The 21,600-nt window shown below is 39.8% G+C and overlaps 1 protein-coding gene across 7 annotated transcripts in view; it reads right to left on the reverse strand.

The window, feature by feature from the left end:
• The window catches only part of tenm2a (teneurin transmembrane protein 2a), a 290,186-nt gene that overhangs the window by 63,326 nt on the left and 205,260 nt on the right, over positions 1-21,600 (reverse strand). For all 7 annotated transcript variants that reach the window (XM_046849490.1, XM_046849489.1, XM_046849487.1 and 4 more), the window contains 2 exons: positions 20,480-20,689; positions 2,378-2,615 (listed from right to left, as the gene is read on the reverse strand). In XM_046849490.1, coding sequence (XP_046705446.1) covers positions 2,378-2,615; positions 20,480-20,689 — 448 coding nt within the window. The remainder of the gene's footprint in view (positions 1-2,377; positions 2,616-20,479; positions 20,690-21,600) is intronic.

Genomic DNA, 21,600 nt, shown 5'->3' on the forward strand with positions numbered 1-21,600 from the left:
CCATTCTTTTTTTTAAAGCTGATAAGAATAGATGTCAACCTGATTTGATGTTTCATATCCAAAAGGGAACAGTAAATTATGCTGCACTGCAAATATAGATGCAGAGCCCAGACATGTTCTGTTTTCTATAATGTATTGGACAATATATGGCAGTGATATTGATCAGTTCAGGAAACAAAATAGATTAAACCCAAGTCACAACACAGCAGTCTCTCTCTCTCTCTCTCTCTCTCTCTCTCTCTCTGTCTTACTCATATATATATATATATATATATATATATATATATATATATATATATATATATATATATATACATACACACTTTTATATATATTATATATAATATAGTAATATTAATTATATATTTTACTATTTAACCATTAATATATCTGACTGCTTTGTTCATCTTATTTACTTATACGTGCGCATTTATTCGACCAAACATTTTCAAACGTTTAAGTGTTTATCGTGCATCACTGTAAGACAATATAACCACATGGCAGTCGTGATGAAATTGTGCCTACTTTAAGCAAGAAACTTTCCTGAGATATCATGCCAAAAAATATTCAGTTCCTCCGGCAACATCTGCAGCCTTGGAAGTTACACGTGAAAGAATTTGAAGTACAATGACAGCTCTGGCTGCATGGCTGCAAATAATGACAGTGTGAAAGAATGTGCCATTCAAGCTCAATGGATAGTTAAGAGCAGAGAGCATTGTGTGTGTATGTGAGTGTGTATGTGTGAGTATACGTGTGACACTGCTGCACATGCCCCTAAGCTCAATAAAGGCCTGCCACTCTCTGGTCCTGAACACAGAGAGCCCAGCAGTCCTACTGTATTCATGCCTGAGCTGTGGCTGGAACTGATGACATACAGTACAGTCTATCAGGCCTGCTTTAATTACGTGCCAGTCAGGCACCTGCAGTTCCTACAGGCCGCAGCTCTGTCCAGCTGAATTAAACATGCCGCCCTAGCTCATGAATAGTGCAAGCAGCACCTGCGTATTGCTCTGATCCAGGACCAGCGGGGGGACCCACTGACCAGCAGGGGAATATAACAAAGGTCTGAGACACAGACAGAGAGAGAGAGAGAGAGAGAGAGAGAGAGAGAGAGAGAGAGAGAGAGAGAGAGGCCTATATACTGTACAAAATGTCTACACTTCAAACAGAGCAGCCGTTGTGTCATTGTAAGACATGATTCAATTTCAGTTCTTTTTAGTCACAAAGCCAGAAAAGAGAAGAAATTCATTGTGAAAGTAAACAAGCTTACATCTGTAAAATGCCACTTATATCAGATCTGGGACAGCTCTCTATTGTTTGTGAATGACCACTCTTGTCGAGCGAGGTGTTTTTTTATTTCCTTTTTTTTCATTTTGCATAACTGTCATCAATCCCGTTGTTTAGGTATAAAATAGCCATTGTGACAGTACCAGGCCATTAAAAAAAATGTGTATATATGTATATATATATAGTTATAGTTATAGTTATATTTATATATGTTCAAACCTTTACAGCAACACACATTTATTCGGGAAGTTATTTCTTTACTTAAATATAAAAAAAAACCCTATTATGAACTCCACCAAAAAATAATTTTTAATCACTAAACAGTTGTTTTACTGATGCACCAAGTCTTAAATTAAGCAACAAAATCTGCCATGATGCACACATCCGGCAATTAAAAACATCCGTGTGGAAACATAGCAAAAGTTCCGTTTGGTGTCCTGATGATTTACGTCATTTAAAACGCCATAATTACCATAATTTACCCACATAAAAACATTCACAATAATATATTTTCTTCACGCTCTATTTTAAGTATGGTTTCATTAATGATAAACATACATTTGCATAAAGCATACCTGTTTTGTCTATGCTAATGTTGATTCGAATATTAAAAACTTGAAAAGTATTGATTTAAGGCAAATTTACAACAGATAAAAAGATAACAGACTATATTCTCTCTCTCTCTCTCTCTCTCTCTCTCTCTCTCTCTCTCTCTCTCTATATATATATATATATATATATATATATATATATATATATATATATATATACACACACACACACACACACACACACACACACACACACACACACACACACACACATAGTTGAGTCATTATAGCAAGAGACAGTCATTATTCAATTTGACTGTTTTTCATTTGACTGATTTTCCCTCATAAATCCCACATGTGGGCATTAAACAATCCAGGAAATTAAGTCCAATGTAATTTTAAGCTTTGTAATGTTATGGAAGTACTTAATAAATAGAATTGAAGCGAGAGATACTACAGTGCCCACACATACACACACACACACACACACGTGTGTGTGTGCGAGAGAGAGAAAAATGGAGATAGAAGCCGGACCTCACCTGGTTTCTAGAGGAACGTTGCTGTTAAGCACCCAGCTGTCCTGCAGCTGCACTGACTCCGGTGTGGTGGGGGCGTCCCCCGGGGCGTTGGGTGGAGCATGGATGGGGTTACGTCTGCTGCTTAGTGTGTTGCGGTTGAGAGAGTTGGCCGAGGTCTGATGGTGAGACAGGGCCTGCGCGTTGTGTGGTGGGGGCAGTGGAGGCCGCAGTGTTGACTGGCTGTGGTGGTTTGGAGCTCCTGCGCAAACACAATCACAAACACTTCAGCACAGAGGAAACCTTTCCATTTTATTGAATTGGCCCTGAAATATGCTAGCAAAGAAGAGGTGGGCAGGGGTGGGCGGAGGATTGGGGGACACAGCACTGGCATTTACCATGATGGATAGAGGGAATATTCAGAACTGGTTTTCCTCAGCAGGGAGGATAAAATGCAATCAGAAAGGAGAGGATAAATCAGAGAGGGAAACGGGTGGACATAGGGTGCCTCTGCTGTTGCTGTTTTGCACTTAAATGGCTAGGAAGCTGCAGTGCTGGAGCTCTGACTTCCTACTGATGTTCGACCAGTTAAATCACTCATTAGAAGGGGAAAAGTGTTTGTTCTCCTGCTCTTAAGCTGTGCTAATGTTGCTAGGAGCAGCTCATGCATTCTTTATGAGGCATCATTAACTGACATGATTGTTTGCTTGGGTGTAATCCTTAATGTAGCTAGAAATGGAAACGCTTGTGTTTGCGTGCGTGTGCGGTTGTGTACAGGTATAATTTCCTCCTCGATGTGACATCACACTCGACACACTCTACACTTTAAACGCACAGTGTCCGAAAACAGACCAGAGTCGTCTCCTTTCTAGCTTTATGAGTGCACTGAGTCAGGCGTAGTGTATCGTGCCCATCCACCCATGAGTAATGCCTTAATACCAACATCCAGCACCAGGTACAAACACTAAGAGTGACACAAACTGGCTGTCATACTGTCACGCTAATGAACAGACCACACCGAATGACAGCCATCTGAAACGATTTGACAATTAATGATGGCAATCAAAGCAAAGCAGCTTGCAAACTGTGCTCTGTATAAAAAAATGGGGAACAAATCAAGGAGAGGAGCTAGAGCAGTTGATTAAACATCTCAAACATCAAACTCAGCATGCAGAGTTCAGTGCTAGCAGCTCCCAGCAGGAACCAACACTCCAGCAAACGCTGGCTAGGCGAGAAAATATGTCTACAGACACTGCTAGGTGAGTAAAAAAATAACACCTCTTATTCGGTATATTGTGCAAGATGATCAGCCACTATCAGTGTTCAACAAGAGCGGGATTTATTTAGTACAAAGCATAAAATGGACTTTACTTGGGGAATAGAAACCGAGATAGAAACCAAGCTTAATTTCCATGAATTGATTAATCTTCTAAATCATTTCAGTATCACTGTGTTTATCGATGAATAAAAGAAAATAGTGTTTATGCGCTCTACAGTGTTCATCGGTCTTAAAAATGGCATTCTTAGCTTGAAAGCAATATAAGATCTGAGAGAAAGCAGTCAAACCTGCTCCTGTGTTACATTTATTGTCTCGGACTGCTGGCGAAAAAAAAAGGGGGGTGAGAGAATGAGAAAAACAGATTTACAGCTCTAAATCCTACAGTAATGATGGCCATCCTTTCCCAAAACACAGCACAATGCAACAGAGATGAAGCTCACAGTCTATATCTATCCTACACACAAACGAGTGTTATCTCTCTCTCTCTCTCTCTCTCTCTCTCACTCAATTCCCCTTCCCTGCTTATCTCCTGCTAGTTGATCCATGACAGCAGACAGCGGACAATATCCACTGCTTGATCCTGTCTGTCAAAGGCATACATCAGATTCTTTCCGGTATCCGCGGTCTGAACGGCGGGTGTGAGAAAAGCGGACGGGATTTGAAACCCTAACACAGCCGCGCATCTAAGAGAAAGTCAGCACGCCACTGCATACACGGAAACAGTAATGCTGCAAACACGGGACACTGTAGGCAAATAAAACTAGATCGATGCACTGCAATAGCTCTTTCGCTACATCGGGAAATAGGATTAACGAAGCTTAATATTTCAACACCGCAATTAATACACATAATTGCGTTCTCGGGAACCTGACGAGACTGGCCGCTGGCGATGCAATGACATTCGTTTCCTGTTTTGCTCTGGAAAATTAGTTTTTATTTATAGATAATCTCGCAAGTGATGTTAAAGTATTATTTCTGTCATCGGTTTCTTTTTTTCCCCTGTGAGTCTAAATCCATAGCACTAAATAGACGCTAAAAGAAGGTCTCTTTAATTATCTTGGCCGAAGCTTATAAAAAAAAATTATAATAAAGTAAGAGTTGAGCAAGCAAAAGAGAAAAACAGAGAGAGAGAGAGAGAGAGAGAGAGAGAGAGAGAGAGAGAGAGAGTGCAAATAAATATAGGGATTAAATTCCTAAATGAGTTTTCAATAGAAAATAAAAGTCAATAGAATAATAACTAACAAAACAAAACAAATATAAAGAGGTCCTAATCCTGCCAAAGCAAGAAAAGGCCAGAGTATGTGTGTGTGTGTGTGTGTGTGTGTGTGTGTGTGTGTGTGTGTGTGCGTGCGTGCGCAGAGCGGATCAGCGGTGCATTGTAATGGTCAGGCCATGTAACAAGCTGAGAGCTGCTTTAGAAAGTAAAGCCAATGCACTGGTGGCTTAGAGTGATGAAGGTCCCTGAGGCATAGTAGTCCTGGTCCGTGACCTTATTACCTTGAAGAATAAAACCCGCCATACAACTGATCTGATCCGTCATCTGTGTTTGGCGAGCGGAAAGGAAATGTGTCTCTCTCCAGCGTCGCTCTGATTCCAGCACACAGAGATTACGCACATTAAATCAAGCCCCTTTAGGCAATAAGGCACTACACACAGCCACATGCTTACACACACACGCGCGCACATTTACGACTGTTATTACAGGTCTTTGTGAAGGATTCGAGACTTCGAGCGCATTCCGTCAGCCTCTTAGAACTGAAATAGGGCCAGACATCATTAACGCGTGTGCTAGACTGTGTTTAAGTCTATGTGTGGCTCGTCTCCAGGTGGAAGATGAATGCATCCTGTCCTCTAAAGCCATGTTCCCAGTGGTAGAATTGTAGTGGAAGTGCATGTCAGCATGCTTCTATAATAGTAAAGCTGGTAGAAATGACCTGATTGTTGGGCCAGGTGCAAGGAGGGGGGGGAGAAAAGAGAGCAAGTTACAGATGATTCATGTAAAGGAGGAGAGTGAACAATAAAGAGAGAGATGAGTAAAGAGCCAGAAGCTCTCTATGCACTTTGTTACACATGCTTTTGGGAATGATCGAAGGGCGTTCACGGGATTTCCGGATACTCAACGCTGAGGATGTGGTGTACATTTCAGAATGAGTGCATATGTGCATATTGTTTATGTCATACATACACTACATGGACAAAAAGTTTGTGGACAACTGACCATAAGATTTCATTCTATATTTAGTCTCAATTTGCGATTACAATAACCTCCACTCTTCTGGGAAGATGTTCCACTAAATTTTGGCTCATTCAGCTACAAGGGCGTTCAAAAACAAGGTCAGGTACTGATGTAGGTGATGTGAGGAGGCCTGGAGGGCAGTCAGTGTTCCAATTCATCCAAAAGGTGTTTAGTAGGGTTGAGGTCAGTGCTCTATACTGTAGCAGGCCACTGTCTGTCTGTCTGTCTGTCTGTCTGTCTGTCTGTCTGTCTGTCTGTCTTTCTGTCTGTCTTTCTGTCTGTCTCTCTGGGCCGTGAATCATGTTTAGTTAAATGTTTTACACACAACTATAAGTATACACACAAAAAGGTACAACGGATGAACTCAAGTGTACGACCCTTGCAGCAGAGAAAGGTTCATGCCAGTACCTTTTTTTTCTGATATTATAGTATAGGGTCCTGGGGTTTTGAATTGCTGCCCCCCCCCCCCCCCCCAAAAAAAAAGCTAAACACTGACAGTGAGAAACACATCCATTATTTTTGGAAAGTAAAACAAAAAAAGTAAAACTGAACAAAAAGTGAAACTGAAAAGTGCCTGAAATTGCCAAGAACTATACAACTTGATGGAAATGTCCATCAACACAGCCCTCCAGTCTCTCTCCGAGGTGCTTTTCCCGACTTAAATCTTCAGAAAGAACCATCTTTTACTACAGCTCTCCCAAAGCAGGCACATCCTCCTCAGAACACCTTCAGGCTAGACATAACCACATTACCTCAGGTGACTTGCATCCCTCGACACTGCCCTCCTCCCAGGCTTTCACAATTTCAGACCTTACTGAAACTCGCACTACACACCCACACCAACAAGGAGTGAAGTCAGCCTGTTCTTCATTAACACCGTAGATGTAGAAGCTGATGAGCACCGTGACTTTCTGACCTGCTAGCCTTCCATCTGGGGAAAAAGTACTGCTTCACTTTGACAGAAAAGACTATTTAGAGCTCTGGCTGATCTAAATTTCTCCGGAATATTTCTTTCTGAATATGCCCATTACGGTGTGCTTAATTTAAACGCACACAGTGGCTCATTCACATTACCAGCCCCAAGCAGCGAGTGTAATATGCATCGTTAAAATGATGAAGTGCGTTTACTTTCCTGCTTCGGCAGAAACGTGCCGGTTTTCAGGCATAGAACCTTAAGGTGATGCTTTCAGGATAGCAGCGGCAAAAAAAAAAAGAGAGACAAATCTTCTGTTTTCTCAAAGCCGAGGTGAAAAGCATGAGCAGGGCGGGCAAATAGAAAAAGAAGGAAACAGAGCAAAGAGAGGTATAGGAGGGAGATGCTTCACTGTTTCCCATCAGCCCTTTCAAGACGGTTGAAAAAAGTTGTTTTTATATTCATGAAGAAGCATTCTTCATATGCAATCTCTGCACGCATCATCAGCTTTCACCGCACAAGTGGCTGCATGTGAAATGGCTGTGTAGCCACTATTTGTGTGTTTGTGTGTGCGCACGTGTGTGTGTGTGTGTGTGTGTGTGTGCATAAAGTCTGACACCAGACGCATACAGATAGCTTTCTGTCCTTCTTCACCTCGCTGCCTCTCTGGCACAAAAGACACCTTTACCCACAAATGAAAAGCTTTACATCTTCATTGTGCATAAATATAAAAGGCCCTGAAGTGCGGCTCTTTAAGCAGTCGTGTACAAAGGGAGATTTCAGTAACACTCTAGAAGGAATGTAACAAGATGAAGATTTCAAAGAGAATTCTATAATATATACTTTAATGCCTTTTTTATTATGGATGCTCACCATTAATTAGGGCTGCAACAACTAATCGATAAAATCGATAATCATCAAATTCGTTGTCAATGAATGCCGGTATCGATTAGCTCGGCTGCTCAAGTGACGGGTTAGCGTGACGGCAAGATAACACAGCCGCTTGCGTAATGGCGGAGAGTACAGGCTCAATATACATCAGGAAAAGGTACACCAGTGTCACGGATGAAGGTGAAACATCAGCACAGAAACTGTATAATCCTCATGTGAAAATGGTGTAGTTTAATGAAGTGCCGTTTTGTAAACTGTTTGTTTGGTAACTTCAGGACAGTCGCACTGGATCTGTTCTGTCGTGAGCATCAGGTTGCGCAATCGGCTCGCTCGCGACAAAGTGACGGATTCAATTAAACCGGTGCGAACAAACAGTAAATCTAAAAGCAGCAAATAACAGCAGCAGTAAACAATTACATTTTTAGTCACTGTTTTGGTTTTCAGCGAATGATTATGCATTTGAACACCAATGCAACTTTTTTCCCTTTGTTTTTTACTCAAGCATGTTAGCTTGCTGCGTTTCTCCGTTCCATTCTCTTTTTATAGTATTTGTTTACTACAACAGTAACTTATCTGTTTTTAAACGTGATTTACTGCGGCTTCACTGCGCTTATATGCTTGTTTTTAATGTTTGTATATTCAATTTATGCATATATCATTTAATTATTCTACAAAATTTAATTAAATATATTCTAGACGCTTATATCTTTACAAATTAACACAATGTCTATGTATTTTGTTTTAAAAAAAAATGTTCTAAACAATGTTGTATTATATTTGATATTGATTTTGTAAGAATGGTTGTCAATTTGCCATCTGCAATTATCATTAAAAACAATACAAATGTTGATTTACACAATTCACCTTTCATACTCAAATTCTGTTTTTATAAGCTTTATAATGTCATAATTAAAGATTAAACTCAATATTTGGCTTTTGCATTTTTTTAAATACACTTTTATACATAAATACCATGAATTAGGGTTTTATTAAGTTATAATAAGTAAATGGTTTTTTTTGTTTTTTGATTAATCGAGATAAAATTGTCAGATTAATCGATTATTAAAAAAAAACAATTATTCGTTGCAGCCCTTCCGTTATTATCTACATGCTGAACAGAAGGGCATGTGAATGGCATGTGACCTCGAACCTGTGTCTAATTTAATGCACGAGATCATTTGTGCATATCTGAAGAATCCACTTCACACAAGCTCATACCCTATTGGCCCAGAAGTCACATGCCCAGAGGAAGCCTACAATCAATATCATTCCATTGGCCTTGCAATAGTGAGGTAACAAAAATAACGTATACAATAAGCTACAGTGACCCGAAAAACAGGGAAAAAGAAGAAGAAAATGCTGAGTCTGTACCAATCACAGAATTTAGGCTTGTTCTGGAGCGAGTTTTGTTATTATGGGTTCTGTATTCGCACTAAAGCATTCCTCCAGCGCACAATTCCATACTTCCCATTTGGCACATATGGTTTTGCAAAATTTGTTTATTATTTTCCGGTTGTACAAACACACACTCAGCGATGCACTGTGTACTTGGGATGCACGGCATGTCATCGTGCAAGAGTACCTGCACTACTACACTGTATAACAAGATACAAGATGTGTGTATTTGGGTTAATTGCAGTACTAGGAAAGTCCGGTAACGATCAGAGAAACCCCAGACTACTGCTTTCAGGAGGACCAGGGAACAATTCCTTGTGAGCTTGTTAACAGCTTACACACTTCAGCGATCATTTAAATCTCTCGGCTCGAACAAACCGGTGTATGATACCAAAACGGCTGACTAACGTGTGCTCATGTCTGTGTGAATATGCTCCTCTGATTGGTATTTTCCGAAAATGGCGCAATATGTGCGCTCAAATTTTTACAATATGACAATTTGATCATTTGCATTTTTTTTTTTGCAGGTTTTCTTTGTTGTTTTATTATTCCGCTTGAAAGAAAATGCAGGCGGCGCACTCAGCAGCGTTACAACGGCAGCACAATGGCCGGACAGGCAAACTGACAGCACTGCAGCAGAAGAGCGAGATGATGAGAATTGAAGCGGCGTGTTTGCACTGCCCTTAACCACAAAGCCAAATCTGGTCCTGAATACCACCTGTCTCAATACCTTTATTCCTCCAAGATATTTCAATATGACACAAATGGCTGTTCGCTGTGGGCTGTCAGCCACTGGGAATAAGCAATTTGGAATCAGGATACACAGCTGTTTATATCACTCAGCTGTAATGTGAGAATACATTAGGCTGGTGTTTTAAATGCGCTGTACTTTCACAGGATTTTGCATCTTTTTAACACGTCGAAGTTGTCCTAACACATAGCAGTCCTTCTATCATGACTGCGTAAACAGTGAATATCTACCTATCAAACTAGGAATTTACTTCAGGGCTTTGGAAACCATGGCAGAGACTGATGTGAAGAGCTACAGCGAGGAGGCATTAAGTTTGAGAAGACACTGTAGTTAGTGGATGTGGTTATTTCGGAAAGATCATCCCCCTCTCTCATGCTTTTTCCGCACTTATGTGGCCGAACAGTGGTGACGGAATGAGTGAGAAGTAGGGCATCATGGGACACTCGGCCAAGTGACACAAATGAAAACAAATCGTCAGCCGTGAGCATCCCGAAACCGGAGAAACAATAGGAGTAAAAGCATAAATGTCAATTTGGGATGATGAAAGATCCAATCTAAAGGTAATGGGGAGAAGCCCCTCGACAGCGGGCGCTAATAGACACTGCGATTTCAGCAGGCCTCTGTCTGCTCCACAATAAATGAAAGAGCGTAATTAGAAAACAGCCACTGAGACCGTCCTCCGCACCGACACTCTCTCCGTCTCTGATAACGAGGTGTTTTTCTCGTGGCAGGAAGTGAATATGGAGCCTCTCTCAGTGTTCTATAGGCATGTTTGTGCCACTGTAATGAACACCTCAATGTTGGGGCCTTTTACATTATGGGCAGTGGATTAAAAGGAATGATTCTATACTGCCTGTTGCACAAGCTGAATGTAAGCTCTGTGGACGACCAGCTTGAATGCAAACGGCCACCGCATTTAAATGAATAAACAACTAGCAAAAATTATAAATAATGTGGTATGATAGGTCTGGGGTGAAATCAGTATTCCAAGTGTTTAATTGGGTTCAGATCAGAGCTCTAAAGCAGGTCACTCAAGACCTTCCACTTCAACTCATGTAAACCTTGCGCTTTCTGCACAGGGGCATTGTCATGCTGGAACAGGTCTGCTTCTCCAAGTTCAAGTGAGGGGAAACTTTCTGTGCTACCGCCTACAAAGACATTCTAAACATTTGTGTGCCTCCAATTTTGGCGGTAACAGTTTGGGGAAGAATCACGTGATTTAAAAAATCAGGTGTGCCAATACTTTTGTCTATACAGTCTTCTTTGATAAAAGTGTATATAAACAGCAGGGACTACAAGAGTAAAAATTGGCTTTTGAATGTCAGCGTCTGTGCTGATCTCTTTTTCCTCGGGTAGTAAAACCGGTCATTATAATTAAGATGATGGCATGGTAATGTGCCACATTATATTCGGAACGTTTGACATAAATATTCCATTCCATATTGCATTTCCGGTTTGGATGGTGATAATGAAATATGTCGCTCTGTGTGACAAGGTTTTGATGTATGACCACTTTATGAACTCTTACTATGTATCTATGGTACGGCGGTGGAGCAAATGAAAGCTGAATGTCTGTGATAGCTAAAAATGTGCAAACAAAACAAGCAAACAAACAAACAGTAGACATCTGCTTATATACATATCTATAAGCTCTGCTGATGCAAAATGTCCCTGAAACTGAAGCTATTTATTTTGTTTGTTTAATCTTATTATACCATAGAAATAAAATACGGAGTAAAAAAAGTGCAGTCTGTCTCTGACCTCATTTCTATGCTTGCTAATATAGAGAGAATTTACCACATACATGTTGCCATCTCCAGACATTTCCCATTACAATACCATTTGCATATCGTTTTTACCAATGGGCGTCGTCCCAAAGCAGCTTTACAGAGATGAATATATTTCGGTTCTAAATTTAAGATGTACAGTGTAAAATAAATGCATCCCTAATGAGCAAGCCAAAGGCAAGGATTTAAAAGGGTTCCCATCCTCATCAGGGGGACACTGGATAGTGTGGCTATAAATCATTTCATTCTATGACTCTTCACTACATATGAGATATAATTAATGATGTATCCTACATATCTGCAAAGGCGACGGAGAATTCGGGGGAGTGAAGAGGACTGCTGGAGTGTGGCATGAGGTTTGCATCGGTGCCATTACAGAAAATGCATCATGAATAATGTATATGCATGAGCAAAGAGGGGATTTATGGATGAAGGAAGATCGCATCACATATGCAAATACGCACATGTGCACACGTGCACTTGAGGCCAATGTATACTGACAGACATCATGTAGAGATGGAAAGTGTGCAAACATGGCCACATTGCTGAGCTCAGGTCCCAATCGGGAAAACCATGCACAAGCAGACCACTAAAAGCCTACTGGGTCACTGGCACATGTTTGTGTGATTGTGTGCTTCTGAGTGTGTGCTTGAGTGCATGTTCAACTGTTCAAAGCTACACACGGCATTGGGATATGTGGGTAGATTTCCAGAAACAGCACAATCGCAGCTTTAGACCTACATGTGTCTCATTTTCAATAACTGGAGTTTTACACAGATCTGTAGTCTGCCTCGGGAAAGCATTAAAAAGCTCACTACTCTCTCTCTCTCTCTCTCTGTCTGTGTCTCTAAGCCTGAGTTAGAGTGAGGGAGGCTGAAGAGCAGGTTTTCACCACACTGCATTAATCTTGCAGCGATGCTTTGAAAGCCCACTGGCAACAGGAACAACGCCGAAGTTCTCGATCTTGGCTTGAGCTCAATAAACTGTTTATTGACATTTTCTGGAGTTCAACACGCGTATCACAGGCACAAGGCTAGAAAAGATGCCGGCTCAGCAGGCAATTGAAGGGGACCTCTGTCTTTTGGCCTCTGTAATTTAGTTATCTTTAAATACGCTTTTCTCTCAGCCGCAACTGTATACAAAATGTTCATGTGTTCTCAGGGTATCTATAGCAACTATAGCGGCTGTAAAAGAACTCCTCCTTCTTTTCTCCGTGAGCTTTAGTTCGACCATCACGGCGATCGGGTGGAGGGATGAGAGCGATGGCCGGCCTAAATATTCCACCCACAGCCGGCATCTGCCTGGCCTGCTCATCTGCTCTAATGAGCAATAATAGCCTGTCTGAGAGTGCCCTCAAAATCAGCCTAAAAATAAACAGCCTTTTTAAGCACCGCTCTAGAACTGAGCCAGTCACACACATGCATAAATACACACCAGCATACACTCGTGCATGCACAGCAATCTACGATATTTGGCATACTGACAAACTGTTACACAGCTACTGTAACTGTAAAGCTAGAAACAGCTATAAAAGAGGAGATGCAAAGTCGAAGAGGATGTAAATAGCTTAACCATGCCAGGGTTACAGTTTACAGGTAAAAAAAAATAGAGGACACATTTATAACAAGTGGACAGAGTCTGTGTGGTACCAAGCCCAGTCCTTTTTTCCTCGCTCTCTTACACTCTCTCCACTCCAGGAGCACTGTCAGGACATTTTTGAGTATTGCAATGCTCCAAATCAGTAGCCAGAGGCCTGCATTCATTTGGCTTTACTCCTGATAGCCTCGCTTGCCAACGTTCCTGGTTCTGCTCACTCGCAATCTCTACTAATAAAAGCTCTTTCCTCTCAACACGAAGAGACACCCTGACTATACACAGGTATTTATAATGCATGTATTTCAAATACTAATTTCAAATATAAAATTGTAAATATTTGAAATTTGTATTTGATGTGGTTGATGAAAATGGCTTCATATCTATATGGAAGAAGGTGGTGAAGGTAAGAAACATGCAGGCTGACAGCTTTCAAATATTTGTCCAATGATCAATAAAAAATTACAGTAACCCCTCGTTTATCGCGGTGGTTACGTTCCAAAACCGCCCGCGATAAATGGGAAAATCGCGATAAACAGACACCACCCCATAAATGCTATTTTATGTATACAGTACTGTATTAACATTTTACTTTATTTTGTTATTTTAGTTATGTCACAAATTCCACGACAAACCGGAGACGCGAGATTCGAAAGCGGGGGATTACTCTATTTGATTGGCCAATATTGTATACTGACCAAAGCTGTTAATAGGATCATGATTTTGCATGCTATTGCGTGAATGACTGCCTGACACATCATACATCATATTTATGACTAACAATCAAATGATTAATTAGCTAGAAAATAGTGGCTATGAATACAGGTGCCATCAGTTGTTTTCTAATGAATGTCTTGTTTGTCAGTGTTGCTGATGCAAAGTAGTCCTTCATTACCAAACAAAACTAAATTCAGATACAATTATGAGTCATTTGCAAACTGTTAAACATTAAACTGTTGGTTACTTTAACACTAAACTTCATCTGGGAGATCACAGGGAAATGTACGTGAATATTTAATCTGTTAACCGGTTAGATAAGTCAGATTTATTGCATGACTCGGCTAAAAAAAGTTCATGCTCCCTTTTAAAAGTTTTTTTTAGTATTTTTAAAATACAAAAATACGGTTCTTTATTTTGATACATAGTGTGACTGCTGTATTTTGTCATTCACTTTGATACACAAAGTTATGGTATTTGGTATTTTATTTTAAAATACGTTTTGATGCATCGTTGCCTGACTGTACCACGTTATACCAGATCACAAATAATGCCATTATTTAAATTCCGTCTGTGCTCTTCACACCGAGGGCTGAGAAAGCAAAGCTGCACAATGCAGCCCACTGCTACAGCAAAACCCAGAGCCTAGAGTGCTGCAACGGAGTACACAAATCAAACGCACAGGGTTCAGCACGCATCAGCAACTACTCAGTGCCTAATAGCAATGGTCTGCATGCTGCATTGTTTTAAAATCAGTCAAATGATTGGTTGTGGTATAGAAAAAATAAATAAAAAATGCAGGTCTAAGACATGAAAAACCAAACAAGCTATTATTTACTTGAAAAGAAAAGAGAAATGCAAAACCCTTTCCATTGTTATGAAGTGGAACATTCAAATCACTGTAACGTTGTTTGCTCACTTTCATTCAGGAGAACCTACACTGGGCCTTCACAACACATTCAAAGCGTTTCATAAATCTTTTATGAAGCACTTCTGAAGGGTTTACGTAAGGCTTATTTCAAAACCTTATTTCATGGCTTAGTTTGGTTTTCCTCCTCAAGTACTGTACTCTGCTTTACAAATGCTGCTCACTTCATTTCTGAAGCCTATATATCATGAATCATTTGCAAAACCTCAAAATCTAGTGATCTGCATTTAGGACACTATAAGAGGCATTTTATACAGCGAACTCTAAAACTTGTGGTTCACTGTCACAAAAAGTAGATCGTTTACAACCTTCAAGGTTGTTATCGTCAAAAAAAAAAGAGAAAAAACACCTCTTTCACCTCGGTTTCATGTAAAGAGTGAATCACACAAAACCTGTAATGTCACCTCATGAGTTTTGCCAAGAGCCTTTCATAAATTCTGTATCAATGCTTTACAAAAGATTATGCATGGCTCCTGAAAAGCCCTATGGAGAAACCCTTCAAATAAAGTAGTTCCCATTATTTTCTCATTCCGTGTAGCCTACAAACTAGAGATGTAATCAGTGATTTTGGCAGAAGTCTGCTAAGGGTGTTTGGAAACGCAAGCTGGGGGTATATTTGACTTGACACACACGACTCTTCAGCTACATGAGCAGTGCTGTTCATATACCCGCCTGCCTACCTATTAGTGATGAGCTGTTCATGGACTATTCGTTCATTTTTGAACGAGTCTCTAGTGTGACTCAGAAGAACGTTTGTTCTTTTATCACATCACGCCCATGCTATGCAGTGCGTTACACAGGAAACAGAATTGAGTTGTTCATCTCATGAGTCCTCTGGTCCGAGTCGTTCGTTCTTTTGGCACGTGACTCCCATAGACGCTACACAATGCAAGATTCCTTCATAGACGCTACACAATGCAAGATTCCTTCATAGACGCTACACAATGCAAGATTCCTTCATAGACGCTACACAATGCAAGATTCCTTCATAGATGCTACATAATGCAAGACTTCTTCATAGTGGCTACACAATGCAAGTATTCCTTGCAGAAATTGTGTAGCGTATACAAAAGAACGACGGAACCAGAGGACTCCTGAGATGAACTGCTCAATTCTGTTTCCTGAGTAATGCACTGCATAGCATAGGCGTGATGTGATAAAAGAACAAATGTTCTTCTGGGAGCGACGTGATAACAGAACTAATGTCACATACCATAATATATGATTGGTGAGCTACTCGTTCTGTTTAGCATCATTTGTCCTTAGTTGCATTGTAATATCTTCATTATTGGAACTATAGTCAAAGTTTGTGTATGCAGACGTGTTGATTTTAATGACCGAGATTCGAAGAACCCGAATCACTAAAATCTTGCCATCACCACTACTTACTGTACAACTGTAGGATTTAAAACAAAATCCACTAGAGGGCAAAGCACTGAAACATCCACATGCTGCCATGCCGACCTGTAAAATGATGGCTGATTTTATGTCAAATATTTTGGGACACATGTTTAGGCCCTGTTCCCGCCTGCCATTAATAATGTGTGTCCTGTGTGATCTAATTATAACAGAACAAAGTACAGGGTCCAATCTGAAAGACACATAAGAGTGTAGAACACTAGGTATGTGAATTTGAAAAACTCTCAGAAGCATCTCAGACAGCGACGAAACCTTGCTTAACAAACTGCATCATCATCCTGGCTCTAATCACTGCAAGATTGTATAAAATAACCAGCTCTCCATCACTAGGCTTATTTATATAGGTGATGCTATAGGAGATGAAAGCTCTTCGTTTGGTTTCCATAGCTTCCCTAACTCTCTCGTTTTATTAATTTACAAGTTTTGTTAGCAGACTAAAGACAGCCCAGACAGTTACGCAAGATATGATTTGTGAGTAGCTTCTGCCTGTAAATATATATATTCAGTGGAAGACACTGTAGCCGCAATGTATGAAATCTGATCATAAGTGATCACCGGAGACACATTAACAATGCGTGGTGTGAACAGCTGTGTGTGATGAGTTCACGTATGAGTAACTATTCCAACGTTGGGGTTACTATTAGCTTTTACTTAAAAAATAAATACTAAGCTAGTTTAAAAAAAAAAAAGGATTTAGGTGCAGTAGGGGACATTAAAAAATGATTGGCAAGATCAGGTCTGTAAAAGTGAAATAGGCGGAGTTAAATAAGATTTTTTTAATTTACCCCTTAAGCCCACCCTCTCATTCACACCCTCAGCTCTGCCCAAAGAGTCTATAGTTCTTTAATTAGAGTTAGAATCATCAAGGCATGACTTTCAACTGCTCAGGAACATGTACCTGCTTAAAAGCCAAGTTATATCTTTATAACTTGTATAACTTCATAACAAGTTATATTTTTATGTAAAGACCATATAAGCAATGTAAATCTTTATAAAGATTGCTAATTCTATGTCTAGCCTCACTCCCTGCATTAGCAATGAAGCTCTTTAATATAAAAAAAAAAAAAAAAAATTCTTCTTCTTCTTCTTCTTTTTTTTTTTTTTTTTTTGCTTAAGGGAGGATTACCTGCCTGTGCTGGGCGCTCGCTGATTTCATTCTGTGATATAGGTTGTGTTAAAGACCGTCAGAAGTGCCTATGAAATGACTTACAAAAGGCTCATCCAAACACAAACAAGTCTCTCAATATGTAATGCAGTTATGCAGAAACCATGAAAAACCGCTGTAATAAAGAAATCCAGTTGTGTTAATAAACACAAGCCTATTCCATACATACATACGTATAAAATAATGATGTAATTTGCGCAGAGGCACCTCAATGATTGGTCAGATTTTTTTGGGTGTGCAAATAGAAAAAGAATATATGTAGTAGCCTTTTAGCCAGTTGGGCCACTTTGATAATGATAAGACGCTACTCAATCTGAAGGAACCTGATGATCTAATCGTTCTCCTTATTGTTTCCCTTATCCAGGAGATAATTTGTCAAAACACACACACACACACACACACACACACACACATATACATATATATATATAAATAACACCAGAGCTATGGATTCTTCAGCATCTTCATGCAGGCGCAAATCTTATTTCTGGAACAGAGTGAGAACTCTAGTTTCTTATTATACACCCTTCCATTGTTGTGTAAGTTTGATAAAAATAATAATTAGAAAATGCACTCAAGGTGCAAGGAGGAGACTGAACGAACTTGTGTAATATGTTCCAGAGGGAAATCAGATTATAAATATGTTCTGCACGTAAAAAAGGATTGCATTTGGTACACGTTTGTACCAAACCGAAAGCCTTGTATCGAAAAGTTTTGTGTACCGTTACACCCGCAATACGTATATACAATATGTACAGTGATGTGAAAAAGTGGTGAAAGAGTCATGACTTCAAATCTTTTTGCATGTTTGTCACACTTTAATGTTTTAGAATCCTATTGAGGAAGGGGGCAAAACTTTTTTCACACCACTGTCTGTCTGTCTGTCTGTCTGTCTGTCTGTCTGTCTATCTGTCTGTCTATCTATCTATCTATCTATCTATCTATCTATCTATCTATCTATCTATCTATCTATCTATCTATCTATCTATCTATCTATCCATCTATCCATCCATCCATCCATCCATCCATCCATCCAGATATATATATATATATATATATATATATATATATATATATATATATATATATATATATATATATACAGTGGAGTGAAAAAAGGAAACAATTATTAACATAAAGAAAATGTATGGTGAATCTCTCTCTCTCTCTCTCTCTCTCTCTCTCTCTCTCTCTCTCTCTCTCTATATATATATATATATATATATATATATATATATATATATATATATATATATACACACACAGTATATGTGTATGTATGTCAAACAGACACTTCAAATCCTGACCCTTGAGTGAGGCAAACTTGCTCTCTCTCTTCAATTTCTAGTAATAAATACTAAAATCATCAATAAAAGATTCACCATACACTTTCTTTATGTTAATAATTGGCACAGAAATAAAAAAAGGAGTGGAAATCTACTTAATGCACAGTAAATGACATTAGTATTGATTTAGGATAAAAGCAGACATGGACACACACACACACACACACACACACGCAGACACACTTGGTAGCACACTTCCTCTTTATAATCGTGTCTATCTTTCTGCCTCAGTGGGCTGGGTTATTGGGCAGAAACCTCATTTCCTGCACAGCGATCTCCCTCAACAAGATCACAGGACATTTAATTGAACTTGGAAACGTGCGCGCACTCGCTCGGCAGCCGCGTACGTCACAACTCGCACAGAAGTCACTCTCGCACGCATGCAAAAAGACACTTGCTGCGGCTCCTCGACAATACGCCAATGATTTCCTGAGCTGTTTTTAAGTGTTTTCAACTGGTTTGGGGGGGAAAAATTGAATCCATTCTGTAAATAATATCCTAGCATTCTATATTCAAAATAGTTATTTTAATAAGGCAATGCTATGATATAAAATCAGAAAGATAAATTACACAGCCAAAGAACAGAAGTGAAAGGAGAGAGATGAAAAAAAAAAAAATAAAATAAGGCTAAGGTATTCTTATTATTCGAGCCCGTATGAAGAAGTACACAAACACAATATAACATTATATATTTTATTAGAAAATGTGCAGGCAAGACACATTTTCACACTCGAAAACTTTAATGAACTAAGGTGACATAGGCTATAATGCAGATGCTAGAGTAATTCCATATAGAAACGAGGCTATATATATAAACGCAATATTATATGCAATTTCTTGTCTCACATCTGTCAAGGCTCTGATTAATTTTCCAGCCATTTCTTCCCTCAGAACTGTAACGCTGCTGATCCTGAAGTGAATTTATTTACAGCGTGGATTAGCCTGCCAGTGATTGATGTTACTCCACCAAACAGTAAACCAATTAGAGGCATGATGTAATGTCATTTTAAAAGGCTTATAATCGTGTTGCTCTTGAACTTGGGGCCCTGATCAGGCGTAATAAAGATTTATAGCAGATCAAAGGAGAGGCTAATACCATTAACAATAGATTATATTCCAACAGAAATTACATTAACAGCTTTCTCTCCCTCCCCTTTGCTAAATATATCGCCGGAATTGGAGATTTCGATGCAGGAGGAGAGTTTAGAGGACTGTGCAGCACAGAGAGGGCATTAATAACTTCGAAAAGAGTGCAGCTGTGCTCCGGCAAATCATCGGCTTGTTCCATTTGGAGGAAATTAACCAAACCTCGTGCCAGGATCCAGGGCAGGCTTTTTCCAGTGCAGGGTATAAGTTTAATGCTTGCAAAATTTCATTCGCAAAATCACTTTTTTTTTTCTACACTTCTTTTCCCTCCAGTTATAAATTACATACGAATTGTGTCTGTTCGCTTGAACGAACGAACGGCTGAAGTAACTTTTGTTAGCTGTTTACCATCCACATATCAAATTGACTATAGAAAGTGGCGTCTTTATAAAGTGGTGACAAATGTATCCTACTACGTGGAAATACCTGAATTCCAGTAGATCTTTGAAGGTTCCGAATTTATTTATTTTTGGTCAGGAATGTGGGAAAACATAAGAAAATGATGGAACACATATACGAGTGATATGGAATAGGAAGCTACCCCGAAAGGTGGAGCTCACCTGCGGTCGACTGGGCCCTTAGAAGGTATGAGTTGGGAGAGATTTGGTCCTCTGGGTGGTGATCCAGCATGGTGTGGGCAGAGCTGCTTTCCAGCAGGGGCACCTGGCACTCTCTGATGGTGGGTGTTCCTTGGTGGAGTGGGGCAGAAGGAGGAGAGGGTGCCGGTGGTAAAAGGCTGGAGGAGGCAGTAGAAGGAGGAAGGGGACGACCTAAAGAAGGGTGGAGACAGAAAGATAGGAGATAAACCCATCATGTACATCATACATTTTATCAGACCAACATTCACTGGAGTTTCCATGGACACTTCATCACACATGCAAAGTGGGAGAAATTGAAATGTCACACCATTCAAAATGTACATTACTTAGAACCTCTTGAGACGTAAGCTGTGCATGGGATCCCCAAGCGGCTGCGCAAATCGGCAGGGGAGACAGAAGAGTGCACAACAGTGCAGAATGGAAATGCTGCTCGCAGTATTTTTGTATTACACAACTCTCTCTCTCTTTTTCTCTCACACACACACACACACACACACACACACACACACACACACACACACACACACACAGTGTCCCTTGCCATTACTCTAATATAGATGTCCTGCATGTGATTTCCCTATGGATCCCACACCAGACCTACATAATATATGACTACAAGAACAGGCCGTCTCCTGCAAACCCCACAGTGTTTTAAAAAGTAGAAAAGCACAAAAGGGACAAGTCATCATTTCTATTACAAGCACCTTTAGCTTTTGCTATAATTGCACTGATGTTAGAGGTAAAACTGTGACCACTTTCTCTCTCTCTTTTTTTAAATAAAGTACATTACGTCAATCCGCAGAGAAGCTAATGAATTGCGTGGCTCATACCATTCTTACCTTCCCAGAAAACAATTATGGTTCAAGACAAAGCAACAAGCATGCAATGTACTATACATATACTATAGACTTTTTGGACAAAGGTTTGTGCACACCCGGCCATAAGCCATAACGCCGTTTGTATTTGCTTTTTCAACATCCCATTCCACGTTTAGTCTCCATTTGCTGTTACAATAACCTCCACATTCCTATGGAAAGATGTTCCACTAGATTTTGGCGTGTGGGTGTGGAGATTTGTGCTCA

This window comes from Silurus meridionalis, chromosome 5 (assembly GCF_014805685.1).
Source record: "Silurus meridionalis isolate SWU-2019-XX chromosome 5, ASM1480568v1, whole genome shotgun sequence".
Classification (NCBI taxonomy): Eukaryota; Metazoa; Chordata; class Actinopteri; order Siluriformes; family Siluridae; genus Silurus; species Silurus meridionalis.